Source organism: Alligator mississippiensis, chromosome 5 (assembly GCF_030867095.1).
Source record: "Alligator mississippiensis isolate rAllMis1 chromosome 5, rAllMis1, whole genome shotgun sequence".
NCBI classification, from domain to species: domain Eukaryota; kingdom Metazoa; phylum Chordata; order Crocodylia; family Alligatoridae; genus Alligator; species Alligator mississippiensis.
Window position 1 is genome coordinate 208,550,337 of NC_081828.1, and position 16,891 is coordinate 208,567,227.

General features: G+C 41.2%; 1 protein-coding gene across 1 annotated transcript in view; it reads right to left on the reverse strand.

The window, feature by feature from the left end:
* The window catches only part of LOC102565252 (sodium channel protein type 5 subunit alpha), a 309,008-nt gene that overhangs the window by 13,661 nt on the left and 278,456 nt on the right, over positions 1–16,891 (reverse strand). Inside the window, exons 22-23 of the mRNA XM_059729221.1 lie at positions 10,957–11,079; positions 2,109–2,390 (exon numbers count right to left, since the gene is read on the reverse strand). Of these exons, the coding sequence (XP_059585204.1) occupies positions 2,109–2,390; positions 10,957–11,079 (405 nt within the window). The remainder of the gene's footprint in view (positions 1–2,108; positions 2,391–10,956; positions 11,080–16,891) is intronic.

The window sequence follows — 16,891 nt, forward strand, 5'->3', positions numbered from 1 at the left end:
CCAACAGTAAAAAAAAAAGGCAGAGGAAGACTTGTAAAAGATACTTCCTATTTTAGTACTCCCTATTTTAGAGCCATCTTCTACCTGAGAAGAAGCTACGCTTAGTCTGGATGTGCAGTGTGTTGAGAGGGATGAGGCTCAGGTTACCAGCCTAAGGAGGTGAGGAGTATTGTCAGCACTGATAGAAGGGGGAGACAAGGCAGGTTTTAATCTTACAGATGCTTCTTTAACAAGTTTTTTTTTCCTATCTACCCAGACAAGAATAATAACAGGGCATGAACACTACCACACTTCACCTTTATGGGTAAGCTGGCCATGGCTGCACCATGAATGGGGCTTAAGCATAAAGGTGAATATGACTGATTGTCTGATAGAGAAAAAATGGATGTCTCTCTTTGCTTCTGGTTGAATTTTCCAAATGCGTGTGTCATTTTAACTAATTTTAGACTGAATGTAGAATATGCATTGATTGTCAGAGCCTTAAAACAGACCTTAATCAGAGACCCAAAGTGTTTCATTTTTCAAAATCAATTCTCATGCCAGCATTAACACGGTACAGAATATGTTCTCTACATTTCATCTAGATTAACTCATTTTGAAGAGAGAGAAATTTATTATGAATAGAAAATGTGTGGGCTCTCATGTCTGAATAGCTGTTTTACTAATAACTACCAGAGGTCTCTACCACTTAATGTACAGTAGCCTCTGAAATTATTGGGACATTACTCATTGAGATTATCACACAGGAAACTGCCAGCTCTGTAGGCAAAACTTGTACATGATCACTCCAGAATATATTGGATAGCTAGGACATTAAGAGGATGTCAAGCTTCTTTATGCTGGGGACATCTACATGTGCGCTTTACTGTGGAGTTGACTAAAGCATCACATTCTACATGTGCACTAGTATTAGGGCACAGTACATTAATTAACTCTGCCATAGGATAGTACTGTCAGGAACAGTACTATCCTGTGGCAGAGCAATTTACTCTGCTAAAACACATGTGTAGACGATGACGGGGCTGGCTGGGGCACGAGGGTGCTAAAGTGCTGGGGTCCCCAGCCAGCCCCTCTGCCACCCGGGGCTGACCCCTCGGGCCCCCTGCCGGCACAGGGCTGCTCTGCCCTGGCTCAATGCTGTGGGCCTGGGTGCACAAGTAAACGCTGCACCCGGGAGCAGCTGAGTCCAGTGCAAACTGTGCAGGAGTTTATTTCATTGCACTAATAGCATGTGTAGATACACCACTGTGCATCATCTTTTAATAGAGAGGTCGTCTAATTACACCCTCATCTCCCGCATTGTATGGATTGCTTTCCAACCCATTTTTTATCATACAATCACATCAAGTAAACCGATAAAGCATTTTGCAGAGGACATAAAGGGTGCAATCCTCAGTTTCTACAAATTGACAAAGCTCTCTTTTTCAGTGAAGCAACATAGATTGATGGTGGGTGAGAATCTGGGCCCGGAGGCCTTGATGCTGCCTATTAAAGAAACTCAGCAGCTGGAAATGGGGAGTAGGAGGAGCCAGGATGACACTGGTATGAAAGAAAGGAGAGTCATATCTTCATTTTCCATATCGGCCATAACTGGAGTACTGGCGAGTTAAAATGGGTTCAGTACAGCCAAAACACCATATCTTGACACAAATTCCTTCTTAAAGAGCTACTTTCTCTTTTGGAATCTCTGATTCAATTTTGCTTTGAATTACAAGCACAAAAAACAACTACAAAGACGACTTCAAATAGAGGATCCTGGTGAGCTTGGAAGTCCCCTGCAATCCTGTTTCCTAGGGTTTTGAGTGCCTCCTACAAGACAGTATTTTCGCGGTGCATAAAATTTGTCTTGGGAATCTCAGCATAAAACCAAAAGCTACTCTAAACACCTATATGATAGTTTCATCAGCTCAAATATAAATAACTGCCATCAGCTAAAATTTATGCTTTGCTGCCAAGATAAAGAAAGGAAAGTATAGCTGTTAACTTGGTATTTGATCCTGCAGTATGCTGATTTCAATGGGAGTTGGCCATACCTAGCACCATCAAGGTTTTGACTGTTGGACTTCTACCTAGCAAGAAAAAATGTTGTTGGTAGAACTAGAACTTACCACCTGTAGAAGAGCCAGGTAACCAGCACCAACGTTATCAAAGTTGACTTTAACTTTTGTCCAGAAAAAAGTGCCAGTCGTATTAGACTCTGCGCAGTCGGTCATGTTGTTAATAATTCTGTAATCTAACGGCATATCCCCCTCAGTCTTGTTAATGCATTTTCCAAACTTTCCTGCAAATAGGTTCACTCCCATGATGCTAAAAATGAGCCAAAATATAAGGCAGACGAGCAGCACATTCATGATGGAAGGGATGGCACCCACCAGGGCATTCACAACCACCTTAAAGAAGTGAAATGAAAGAAAAACATACAGTTATTGTGGGCACTCACATGAACTCATCCCTGAAGAGTTGTTTTGGACACTGAAGTAATGGGGCCAAGATCTCAACTGGCAAAAACTGGATTAACATGATCTGAGGATCTGTTTCACTGCTTTGAAAGATTTAGTAACACATATTAAACTTCTTTTCCATTGTAGCTTTAAGGAACCATCTATCAGCATCTCACTCATGCAAAGAGGATTTGCCAGGTGGGATCTCTTAAGTCCAGGGAACAAATCTACCCCTGACCATTGCAGACTGTTATTGTGACACCTCCAACTTCATACTGGATAACATATCTTAATCAACTCACCCCTGCTTACTAGTGCATTTAGGTGATAATCGGAAATCATTGAGTTATAGCAAGTATTCTCAATGTGTTTAATGGATCAGGAAGAGAGGGAGAGTAGCTTTCTTCTAAGCAGCAGAGCATCTAAATCTCTTTCTGAACTCAGGTCTTCTATGAAGTTTCTGGAGCTTTATGAAGCATTTTGATTAACTAAGTAAGAATTGATCCAAAGCTGTTTCAGTTGAAAGTAATATTCCTGTCTGCATGTTATCTAGAAATAATACAACAACCCAAACAAACATAGATTTAACGTGTAACTAGCTTTTTCTCTCCCACTATAAACTGCACCCAATTCTGCATCTTTTTATTTGCTGAAGATTTCCATTGGTTCCAGGTAGGACTGATGAGCAAACTTGTATAAAATCATGCATTAAAACATGGCATAGGAAAGGAACTGGTTATTTAAAATACTTATAAATAATACTCATGGCGGTATTGGCATAGGAACAAATGTCAACGTTTGCAATATGGTTCTCAAGCAATGCAAAGGGAATGTACAATATGCAAAATATGGACCTCAAACTCACATTTTCAGTAATATCAACATGCACATCAAAGTATAACACTGATATGACAACCGAGCAATACACATGCTATTCAACGTTCTACACCACCATACAAAATAGGAAGGCCTTTGATGCATGCAAAGCATAACATTAAAGACAGTTTCCAAAAAAAATAAAAGCAAAACCCTGCCACAAAATGTAACGTTCTTCTTACTATATTAATGGCTTGTACACGCTTTACATGTCCACAGCTGCTGTAGCTGCTGCTACTACTTTACAGAATCTATACAAAGGACCTGACAGCCTTTATACAGATTCCAACTGTTAACAGGAATTTCTCTCCTTGTTTGTTCATACTTTCAAGATTAGAATCTGCTTTGCAGACACAAAGCCATTCCCCTTTTCTGCTTACATTTCTGAAAATGAGACAAAGTGATATTGATCCACAAAAATGAAATTTTATTCAATTCTAAATCCGATTATGGAAAATATGAGTTCTTGTTTTCTATCATATTAGCGTCCATTTTTTGACAAGCCAATAATATAAAATTCACTTCATTATTATTTATGTCGTTCTGCATGGGGGGAAAAAAAGAGCACAGTAAAATGATTTGACCCATTTATAGTGGCAGTTTATTTTGGTACATTGAAGAAAACTCACAATTAGCATACTCTTTCAAAGCCAAAACTACATTTTGCCCATTTCTAAAAGAAGCATTTTTTTGGCAATGAAAGGCTTCACCTGTTCTTGTGATTGGCTATTTACAACGACTATTCTTTTAGGGGTCTGACAGAGGTTACACTTAAGAAGCAATTCCCCTATTAATCGCACCACAAATAGCAAACCAGCCATATGTTCAAGGAATTTATGGCATAAAAAAACAAACAACCAGCCACAAAAATGGCCCACAAAATATATGGAACATTTTTGTGGCTGTTTCCCATCTTGCCTTAAATTGAATGTGTGGCAGGGTAGCCTACATGGTGGGGTTGCACCTCACAGCTTTAAATGCCAACCTAGGAGCCCATGTAGGGTCATCATAACTTCACACAGTGTTTGCCTTGCCATGTGGCTCCCATGACAGACAGTCAAGCAGTCAGGCTTGTCTGTGCCTGGCTGGATTGATGGGTATGGGGGAGGGTTAAACTCCCCAGCAAGGGGAATTCCTGCGGTCTTATGGACAGGAACCTTACTAACTCCAAGTGGTTTGCAAGGTTCCTGTTAAAATAATGGTGCAACTGGGATCAGTCCCCAATTCCAACAATCATTCATCCTGCCACACACATTTGGCACAGTAGGACCTACGATTTTGGGGATTGGAGATCAGATCCCATCTTACCATTATTTTAACTGCCAGGGGCCTTTGTTTTTATTTTTAGATGTAGTGCTGCTTTTACAGCATAGCTTTGGTATTTCTTTATTTTGCATTTATTGGGTAAACCCAAATGAAAAATAAATGAAGAGACAAATGATTGCTCAAGTGCTGCCAGAGCTTGTATCTTAGCTTTCACTGGCTTTTTAGTGTGTTGATGCTTTTATTCAATGCCCATCACTGCCTACTCAGAACTACTGCAGTTAGAGAGTGTGACAGAGGGAGAAAAAAAACAGGATCATAAGAGAGGGCAATCACAGTGCAAACATTCGTGCACAGGGACACGATCATGCAAGTTAAACATGGTGCAAATGATGGTCGCCCATGCATGCTCCCTTTTAACCTCTGCTGATTTATGTTCCATGGCTTGTAAATAACAAAATGTGACACAAGACTTAAAGCAAATCATGTAGCACCTCTGTGAATTAATTATTCATAAAGGGTCTAATTCTCCTTCCACTTGCACTGATTTGACACCAGAGTAATTGTACCATTTGTTTAAATGGAGCTATTCCTGATTTACACCAGTACAAAGAAGAACCGGTGAAAGAGCTGAATACTTAAAGACAAGTACTTTTCATTAATTCATGTTAAAGTTGAGACTTAAAACCTCATGAAAGGAAGAACACGTTACTTCTGTGTCTCAGAGCTGTAACATTGCACAGTCATCTACAAGAGATGGTAGATGACAAGGAACGGTTCATTCCATTGCAGGCGAGACCCGAGACCTCTTTTCCCAGACCTTTTGCTGTCCGTCCTGCTAGCTTCCAACTGGAGCTGCTCTAAATCCTTAGCATTTCCCCTCTGATATTTATAGTGGAGCAGATCCTTAGTTGCTGTAAACTGTTATAGCTTCACTGATTTCACGGACCATTACATGAGCTAAAATCTAGGCAGGTATATGTTTAAGGCTAGAAAAAAGCATTCTGATCAGTTAGCCTGTTCTTTTGTATAGTACAGGCCATAACATTTTACCCAGTATTTTCTCTCTCTGGACAATAAACCTCTGGGATAGCTTTGAGCACATCTCTTAAAAAGATATAATTTAATAATTTCCAGTGATGGTAAATCTGCCACATTGTTAGGCAGGTCGTTCCAGCCATTAACTACCTTCACTGTTAGAAACACATGCCAGATTTCCAGTTTAATTTGTTATATTTGAACTTCCAGCCATTGTATTACCTTATACCTTTTTCTGCTGGGTTCAGAAAATCTATCCGTCAGAAATTGTCTCCCTATGTCCATACTTAGTATATATAAATAGATGAACCTGCTTAAATCTCTCACTGTCAGGTGGTTTTAGGACCTTGTAGTTCTTTGTCAATCCTTCTGAATGTTTTCAATACTCATTTTACGTGTGAATACTAGACTTCCAATACCAACCTCAGTGATGTTATATAGGAGGTGGTATTACCTCTCAATTGTCAAGTAAAAGTCCCCTGCTTATACACTGAAGGCTTGCATTAGCCCTCTGAGCTACTGCATCATACTGGGAGCTTGTGTTCTCTTGGGGTACATCTACATATGCTATTAATATTATAAATGCTTACTGCATAGTAAAATAGTGTGCAGTAAGTCTTCCCTGTTGAGAGCAAATCTGCTCCCAAAGGGAGCAATCTGATACAGGGCTGCTCCTATCCTGTGCTTGCCCCCTGCACCAGCCAGGGGGAGCTCCAGGCTCTCCGGGGGGTGGTAGCGTGGGGGCTGGCAGGGAGCAGGGGGCCAGGAGAGCTCTGCCACCTGCAGCAGCAACTGTCTCCTGACCTCGTGCACATCGGGAAGGGTCCTGATGTGCACGGGGCCTGGAGACAGCTGCAGCTGCAAAGCTCTCCCAGCCCCATGCACATGGGACAAGTCTCATGACCAGCATGCCTTCCCCACCCTCTCAGAGCCTGGCAGGGAACTGTCCTGTTTCTGGGGCATCTATACATAAAATTTGCTCCCAGTCAGCCCCAACACCAGGGGGCCACAAGGGATGGGAAACTCCCCTGGGCCTGGCACTGCTCATTTCCCAGGTCCCTGCAGGAGGTGGGAGCCGAGTAGTGCTGGAATGGGATAGCTTTCTGCCTCTCCCCTGTACTGGTGCTGCTCAGCTTTCTGCTCCTCCCCTGTACCCACCCTGTCCACAGGAGCTGGGAGCTGAGCAGGGCCAGGACTGGGGGGGAGCCAGAAACAGAGAGCTCCCCCCCTCCCCCATCCTGGTGCTACAGGACAGAGTCTACTGCATAGTTGGTTTGCTACCTGTATTTACAGGTAGTAGCTAACTGCACACTAGGCTAATTTACTGTGCAGTAAGTGATATGTATGTGTAGACAGTGATGCTTTATTGCACAGTAGATTAGTTTTGTGTAGACACACATATTAACATGCATGTTTGTTCAACTGAGTCCAGATAACTATCTGATCCAGGTCACTCTGTGTAAGTGAACTATCCCTAACATTATTTACTATTCCACAATTTTTGTGTCACCCGTAAATTTTATCAGCAAAGATTTTATATTTTTTTTCACATCATTGATTAAGTTTTTGAACAGCTCTGGGTCAAGGCTATCCCCGCTGAGGGACTCTACTAGAAACATATTATCACTGGGCAATCCCCCATGTACAATTACGTTTTGAGATTCATCAGCCAGTTCTTAATGCATTTGAGATATGCTGTATTGATTTTGCATAGTGCTAGCTTATAAATCAAAGTGTCTTGTGGGACTAAGTCAAAAGTCCAATCATAAAACAATATGAAATGTGCTTGATAAGACTAATTTCCCTGAAATCCTTCTACATAGGACTAATTCTGTTGTCCTTCTTTAATTCTTTGTGGATGTGTCTCATATTAACCTTACCATAATTTTGCCTGGCATCATTGGCCAGGCTAAATGGACTATTATTATAACGGGGGTAGAGAGGTCATCACATGTGATCTTTTTAAGATACGCATGGGCACAGTTACAGGTGCCATCCTGAGGGAAGAGGCGGCATTTGGCTGATGAGTATGTACCAGCAGGCTTTAATGTCACAGAGAAGGGCCTTGGAAACAGGTAGAAGCTTGAAGTCTAGTGATGACAGTCCCCTGCCAAGCAGAAAACTCATGTGTAGGTGGGACCTGCCTGACACCCCCCCTACACATCTATTGAGTTCTCTGATTCATTGGCTTCAAACCTCCTCTGCCCTTTCCCACACAACCTCATCGTCTAGCCAGGACTCCAAAGCCTATGCACAGCACAGTTTAGCGAAGCATATTCTAGCAGGCCTAGAGGATGATTTTCTTGTTCCCCTCTTAGTCCTGCAAAGTGCTTTGAGATCATCAAATGAAAAACATTATACTAGTTCAACTTATTATCTTCTTCCTCTGTGTGTTTTTGTCTCAACATTAACATTATTTAATCCATCTGTGTGCTGGTAATTTTCCTTGCGTTCTGGAGCGTATGAGCTCCTGATAATGAAAGGTCTTACTGTCCCTAGTCATGTTAAGTATGGTTAGACATTACTAAAAATAAAATGATTTGATTTTCCAGTAGCACGTAGTCTCAATTACACTTTATCATAAATTACAAGCTCATTCAGTACCTCCAACAGCTCAGAAAAGAGGAGCCACAAGGACTAAATATGTTCCAACTATGCCAGTGGTGCACAGAAAAGAAACCCCTTGTATCAGGAAGTGTCTTTAATTACAGGGGCATTAGGATTCGAACTCTTGGGGGTGATGTAACAGAAAATGGCTCATTTTATGCCACACCACCACCAAGCCAAACTCTATTCCAGAACTAGCCCAGTAACCTTAATTCTTCTCCATTTCCTCAGCATTTCAGTCTCCCAATTCCCCCCACATTTTGGGCTACAAAATATTGCAAACTTTAAGTCAATTTAGTTATGCTGATACAAACCCATGCCTACACACTCATGCTATTTTAAAATATGCTGTTTTAATTTGGGTGTGCAAAACCAATAAGAGCCAATATTAAGTTTAAATCCATTTAAGTTCTCACACAATTTGCTCCTGTAGCAGAACTGGAGCCACTCTGTGTTAACACCAGCTTTTATTGGTGGGGTTGGGTGGCTAGTTATCGGTGGGGCTGGGTGTATTTCACCATCTTTTCCTTGTAAAGACACAGAGTCAGTTCCTCAGCTGATATATATCTACAGATCTCCATTAACTTCACTAATGCAACATCACTTTCTATCAGCTGAGGATCTGGCCGCTTTTGCCTATGCACTGCTGCTTTTATTACATTTTTGTGAACACTCTTTCAAATATTTTATTCTCTAGGTTCACTGAAAAGAATGGAGGTGAATCAGGAGAGTTCAGATCTGAAGACCTATCTGAATACAGCTCCTTGAACCTTTTGTATTTCTTATCATCAACATGGATAATAATACTGTGACAACATTTTGCTGTATTTTATTAGTGATATCAATGCCTTCAAAAATGCCAGTGATAGCTCTGTGGAACAATATATCCACAGAGCAAAACTGGCATGGAAGAAGCATGCCAGCTCCTCCCACACTACTCCACCCCTGTGCTTCTATTACTTCTAGTCTTAGTTCAGCTTCTGGGCCCTTTCTGCTCTTGGGTTGTCTTACCAGGATTGCGATGTGGGCACATGATTGGCAGAGATCAACAACTTATTGCACAAGAACTTCATACTTTGTGGCCTAGAGTGAAAGTAGCTGTACCCCAACATCTTTTCACTGTTTGTTTGCCATATTTTAGGGATTTTTGCATCTCCAGGCAGAACATGTCATTTTATATACATCTGCACCAGAGGGTGCATCTACACGAGAAGTGTTAGCCTAATTTAATATGCATTTCAGGCATGCATCTACACATGTGCGCCCCCAATGCGCATTAAAAATGCTAAAATGAGGCTAATCAGGCACTTACACACATACAGGGAGCCTGCTTGAATGTGCTAGAAATCCAGCACATTACAACAGACTTTATTAATTGAGTCTGCTGGAACATGTAAATTGATGTGCGCTGGCAGCCTCATGCATCGCGTGTATCAGCAGCGTAGCACACCTCCGCATTGAGGAAACGGAGGCAGCATGCTTTGAACTAAAACACGTTCAATGTGCTTTAGTTCAAAGAGTGCACTACCATCATTTTCACAGCGCGGGAATGTGCTGCACCGCTGATGCATGTGATGCATGGGCGCTTTTAATTAGCATGGCTTACTAATTAAAAGTTCCTGGCACTGCATTGGGAGCACATGTAAAAATGGCCATCATGCCTAAATTGTATCATGCTCATGCAAATGCAGGTATCAAATTTAGGCCCAATTAGTTAAAGCATATTAACGCACATGTAGACACAACCCAGCACTAACGTCAGTGCCAGGTCTGCCCAGCCACTAGGGGCACATGGCAGGGCTGCAGGGACTTGGCATGAACTTGAATGCCAAGTGTCTGCACATGAAGACACCTGCCAAAAATTGCTTAATACACATTAAATTTAGTTGCACTTAAATGCACGCGTAGACACGCCCAGAGATCTTAAAAATAGTGCTAAGTTATGCCCTATGTTCTCCCCCAAAGTTATAGTTTGCACCATATTCTAACCTTGCCATTGGATTTACATAATCAGTATTAACTTTGGCTAGTACAGAAGGCAGTTCACATCATTTGCTAGTCAAGCATGATAGAATAGTTAAGTAAAGAAAACACAGATCTACATTGTTAAACATACTTGCTATGCTAAACATGCACAAACAGGTGCTCATGCAAGAAAATGTGAAAGGAAGAAGACAGGCATACAAACAAAATACAACAAGAAGCGTTAAGTCACTTGGTTACGATGCTAATCCTGGCATTCCATGGTGAGATTGAAATGTATCAAAGGAAAAAAAAAATGTTGCATTTGCTCATTTGTTTTCCATGTGTCTAATGCCTTTAATCTTCATTTTTATTATGAGTGAAAAAGTCCTTGAGAACTTTCCCACCCTCTCTAATTTTAATACAATTTGAAAACAGGGAGCAAACCCATAGCAGAATCATTTCCCCTGATGTGCTTCATAATTGAGAGGTCACTGTTAGCCAGATGTTCCCTCAGTCAAAAAGCAGGGTTTTAAACACAGCAGGATAAGTTATGCAGCGGGATTAGCTTATCAGGACATCCACCAGAGAGTAAAAGCTGTAGCTATGCTACTGCAGTCAAGACAACAGAGGGATTTTTTTTTTGACACAGCATTTTCATTCGTGTCCTTTTGCAGTCTCAATGAAAACAAAACCAAATGAAATATTGCCCTTTGACATGCTTGATGGTCACACAAGGGGCTTCGATGGTTGCTTTATTTCCTCTTACCCTCATCCCTTCAAATCGTGACAATGCTCTTAATGGTCTCAGAGCCCGGAGGGTCCTAAGGGATTTAATGGGACCCATTTCGGAGTATCCAAGTGTATTAGCTATGAGGCTTATTAAAGAGACCTGAATGGAGACACAAAGCAAAAGTCCAAACTATTAGCACATTCCTGCCATTTGGCTTCTCTTCTGCCTCTCCTACCTGCAAAGAAAAAACCTGTTAATGGAAAGATGAAGAAAAGCTGTAGTCAGAACCTGTAGTATTAGAATAATGAAGGAAAAAAACAGTGTTTTAGCATTCACATATATCCACAGTTCCTTCCAGAGAGCAGAGCCTTTGTTTCCAGCTTAATGCCAACTCATTGAAAAGGTACCTAAATGGTTTCTAAGGGTATCTTTTTTCCTCCAGCCAAGAACACAGTGCTCCTAGGAATAGCAGCGGGTGTTAAGCAGGCAGGAAGAAAAAAAAAAAAGATCATGGCTGCTTAATGGCATCAACGTTTTAGTTTATTTTACAACTTATGGAAGAGTGGGCGCATTTCCCACGATGGAAAATATGATGTTATATACATGCTGTATTTATTGCTGTCCAGGTGGATCGTTCTGCAAGATCCTATCATCTACCAAAAGGGTAAAAAATCTTAACGTTGCCATGATAAACATTTTAAATGGATAAAACTATTACCAATTTAAAATTTCCTTCTGAATTGCCATTGGCTCTGAGGATATTAGGCTCTTTAAAGGAACTGAGTATATGCTTTTTGTTTAATTCATTGTTTGTTTTTTGCTGTGGTCCAGCTCTCTGGGCAGCTCCTAAAAGAGAAGACTCAATATTATTTCCCTGTAAAGGAAAGTGATCAGGTATTTGGCATTAAAACTGAACACTTCATAGACACTAAAAGATACCCTTACCCTTATGCTTTCAAATCTGGATAAGGCTCGGAGAGGCCGCAAAGCCCTCAGTGTTCTGAGAGATTTCATAGCGCCCAGCTCGTCATAATCAAGAACTGATGCTATCAGGCAAACAACTGAAATCTGTGCAGATTGAATGGAATTTGAGATTACTGGTCAGAGGAAAAATACATGGAGTAAATGGTTATACATGCCACAGTCAGTAGTCACAGCTTCAATTCTTACTGACCACTGTGTGAAAAGGAAATTGTTCCCTGACACTGTGAGTGTCTCTCTGACTTTGATGGATTCATTTCCATCCCATCTTTTGTAATCTTTTCTCTACTGCATTCCTGTGCATACTGTTTCTCCCAACAAATCCCTTGCTCCCACCTGTCCGGAGGTATTTGTATGCTCCTCCCCCTCATTATCATAGGATTTGAGAGCTTCCCAGTCTTGAACGGATTCATCTATCTTTGCAACAAACCTGTGATGTAGGGAAGTGCTGTCCAGAGGATTGAGGCTCGCAGAGATTAAGGCTCAGTCTCACAAAGGTATTTAGGCTCTAAGCAGGGCAGAAATTTCACCCCAGGTCTCTCAGACCCCAAACTATTGTCCTAATCACTGGATAGTCCATTCTTCTCAAAGTATATTCATTTAACTATGCAAACTGGAGTAGGCAGTACTGACGTCTAAACATCTGTGTGCAACATGCTCAATATTTTTAATGATTTATACATTTTTGGCCCTTTCATGACATTTTAGTGACAGCCAGCATTATGGCAGCAGCTCCTGGAGTCATTATGCCCAGGACAAACACAACAGACTGGATCCTTAGTTGGTATATTTGGGGTAGCTCTCTTAGAAGAAACTCTGGAATAGACCATGGAGCACTGACTACTGATGCACTTTTTAACATGGTGCAACATGCTAACGCAAATCACTGGCCCAGGGACTGATCCAGGGACTGATGAGTAGTGATGAGTACATTATAAAATGTTAATAGACTGGACAGCTAGCCTGGGTTAAAGGTCTGACACCCAGGGAATTTTAGACAAGTGAGATTTCTAATTTACCACTGGGGCACCCCATTTGTCCTCCCCCTGAAATATCCCTGAGACTTTAAACTATGACAGTATTGTGCAGAGAAAAGCTATTTTACGATAGACTATTTTTATCGGTTTCACATGCATAAAGAGATATTTCAGTGATATATTTCTGCTGCTACTTGCAATTAAATACGGCAACCAGGCTATTACAGGTGGAAGGTAAGTGAAAAACAGCATTGCTAAAACATTTTCAAACCTCTCTAACATTTCTGAAATGGATTAGCGGTAACATGACACCAAGCTTTTACTGATGCATCTTTGAAATGCTGTGTACAGCCTGGTAGCCTTGTTACCATTTGTTACTCTTGTGGTCAAGAAAATCTCAGACTACACCATGTTACCAAGCATTCTTTCTTTTCTTACACCTAGATATATGCACACAGACAGGTACATGTGCACACACACATCTATCTATCTATCTATCTATCTATCTATCTATCTATCTATCTATCTATCTAGTTCTGTATACACTACTAGTTTTACAGCATCTCTTATTCTTGTAAATAAAATCTGTGTATTTAGGCTGCATTACTGTGCAAGCAAAATGCACAATCTTTGTTTGTCCCTCCTAGTGACTGTAAGGAGAAAACTGCCTAAATAAGGAGAAAGGGCTGTGGGGTTTGGCCCATAGCACTGGCTGTACATGCACTGTACATATAGGTCAGGTACAGACATTGCACTTATACGGAGGTCAGTGATCAGAAACCAGTCTATACCTGTAACAGAACAGAAGTTCAGTACACGTAGACTGGTTTTAAAATGGCAGAATCCAGTCTAAGATTTGCTCCCCCCAAAAAGTGTGCCCTGTTTACTATGGCTCTAAACTATGCCACTTACAGAAAGCCATGCAACTTAGATCAGTTCTGCCTTGGGCTTTTTCTATGTCCTTACCTAGCCATACACTGTAGTTATTTAATTGCTCTCCCTTTGAATTGTAACATGACATGATGGACATATTCCTTATATAAAAGGTTCCATTATGATATATATTCCTTTTACCTATGGAGAGTTTAATGCTGATAATGACACTCGCCCTGCAGAGTCCTTTTCTCTATCAGCCAAGGCCCCCTGGGAAGAAGGGTGGCTGCAGGTGGGTGCCAAAATACCAAAACACTTTCACAGGTCAGCCCTTTGCATTTTTTAAGTCAAATGATTCAAATGCCATACAATGAAGGCCCTTCTTCCTATTATCTTTTACCCTGCATGATTTAAAGACAGCACTTCTGACAGGGCTTCCGGCTTTCCAGACATGTGCTTTACACACTTCCTCCTCTGGTCCCTGATTTATATGCCACAGCTCAACCTCCGCTCAGAGCAGAAGGTGCCTCGTTCAAATCCTGTAAGACCGGTCTTCAATTCAGAGCGGGTTACCATTTTCTCTTGAGTCCCATAAATGTCACCCTGAAATACATCACAGGTGCTACTGTCCTCCTGACACAGATTTACACAGTATTAGATATCTATTCAGAGGATTAAGCTGTGAAGCCGTGTGATATTTGGCAATGATTTACAAGGCTGGAGTCAGTCCTTAGTTTGAGACAACTTGTCTAAATACTCTACTGTTGATTTCAAAGGTATTTGATTTCTTCCTGTCAAACTTTATTTATAGGAAAATCACTACAACAGAGACTTTGCTGTTTGGACTTGATTAAATGTGACCTGGAAAACTATTTAAAAAAAAAAATCAAGCAGCTTTCAAAATCAGTACTGACTGCCCCACATAGCCGTGGCAAAAGGGCAAGTCAGCATATTCTTAATGTTATGTTTTTTGTCGCAAGCTTGTGAAGTCCAAAGCCTCGATAGCACGTTGCTTTATGTTCTGTGTTATGTCAGACTCATTGCCATATCCTGATTGAATCCAGAAACCTCCTTTAGAAAGCATGTAAGTCCCAATTTTAACAATATTGTACGTCTTTCTTAGTCCTGTGATATTTCCCCTATATGCTTTTCTAGGGAAAAATACAGTTGGAAACCACACAATGCTGTAACAATAGGAAACTTGTTTGAATCCTGTGGAGCTATTATAGCCCTGTGACTGTTTTATATAAAATACATAAGCTGCCCAGGTCTTCTCTGCCCAGATGAGTGCTTTACCCACTAGGCTAGGGAGTCAGGCACTCTCTTTCTGGAAGTGAATGCTAAATTCTACCTTTACTTCCAGCAGGAGGGGTAGAGAGTATCCCATCCCAGAATAGCTTAATGAATGATCATTACAACCATCTTCAAGGAAGACAGAGAGTTTCTCACAGTCTGGGTAAGAGTCTAACCACCACTCCTGGCTACCCTTCAAAAGAAAGCTGTGACTGCCATTGTATCCTGATCCTGATCCTTTCAATGGGCATCAGGCTTTCTCAGCAAATGTCCACTAGAATAAGCTGCTCACGGGATTCAGGCAAATGAATGACTGGATCCCAGTGAGGTCTAGGCCTGAGGTAGGTGCTCAGTCCTGTGAGGACCAAAGAGCTTATGGGAATGTGAAGAGGCAGAATTGTAGGTGCTCAGGGGACTTTGAATGACAAAACTAAGGCACGTATGGAGCATAAGTACCTACAGAGTCAGGTGACAGCCAAGCAGGGGTTTTCAGGATCATAATTTGGGACTTTGGCTTCTGAATCCTGCCTAAGTCCCAATGTAGTGTTTAGTTTTGTTTGGAAAAGACAATGATCTTATTTTTCCAGGGCTTCAGTTTCCCAGCTGCAGTGTTGCGAGGGTACATACAGAACACACGTCAAGGCATTCAGATATTACAGGAGATTTTAAAGGTATCCAAGGTAGCTAGTCTGTAGCATCTGACAATGCAGGCTTGCCTTCTGCTATGTAGACTGTGGAGTTTTGTCTAGTCTTTTTTCTTTCTTTAATCATTTTAATCTGCAAAGCATTTTTGCTTCTGGGATTTCCAACAGGTATTTTTCCAGAACCTAACTGATCTTGAGCTTAGGACATTTATCCAGATAGTCAGTCTAAAGTTTCTTTTACTTAATTTAATTCAGTTGCTCTTTGTTATGTTATGTCCTGCAGCACACCCCTCCTCTCCCTCATTGGTGGTCACACCATTTATCACCTGTTTTCACATTCCCGTTTACCTGTTGCTTCAACCTCATCCCACACCTCCCCTCCTACTCAGATTTTACTTAGGCAACATATGTCTCTTAATGTAGGCTATTTAGGTGCTTTCCCTAAGTAGATATGATGTAAAAATTGAAGAAGGATGTCAGCATTTTTTATGAAGCAGTTTAGTTCTTTTTCCAGGATGTCTTCATTTTTCTAGGCTCCATTTTCATTGCTCTTCCCTGAATCCCATTCAGTTAATACAGATACAGTCAGATAGAGGGACATGGAAGGGAAGAAATCCTACTTAGGATGCTGCCACACTCTTACATGATGCTAGAAGTATGCTGCATATTCCAGGTGTAAAACAATGGTGAATTATAAAAATGGATGCGTGGGATGATGAAGCAGCTGAACAAGAAAAGCGGCATCAGGTTAATGCTTCTGCTCCCTCAAATGTACATTATCTTCACTGGAATTTCCTGTTCCTTCTGGCAACCAGTGCCCCCTCTTTTTTCCTCTCTCCTTCCCTACCCTTTCTAGTCTCATCGGTGCCTTCAATTTAGTAGCTCTGCTTACTGCAGACCCTTTGCAGATCTAATGAAGTAAGTCCTCTGCTTACAAAACATCTCTGATTTAGTTAGTCTATAAGGCTAGGAACAGAAGTTATACTTAAACCAGTTTAAGTGATCAGAAACAGGTTTAAACCTGTAACGGAACAGAAGTTCAGTGCACTTAAACCGCTTTCAAAATCGCTGAAACTGGTTTAAGATAAACCTGGAGGGATGGAGTATCAGACTTAACTGATTTAGGTCAAACCAGTTTCTGGAACTTTTGTCCCTGATCCCTTCCTGGTTCAAGTTTGCTCACAGGCCCCCAGTATCCCAAGA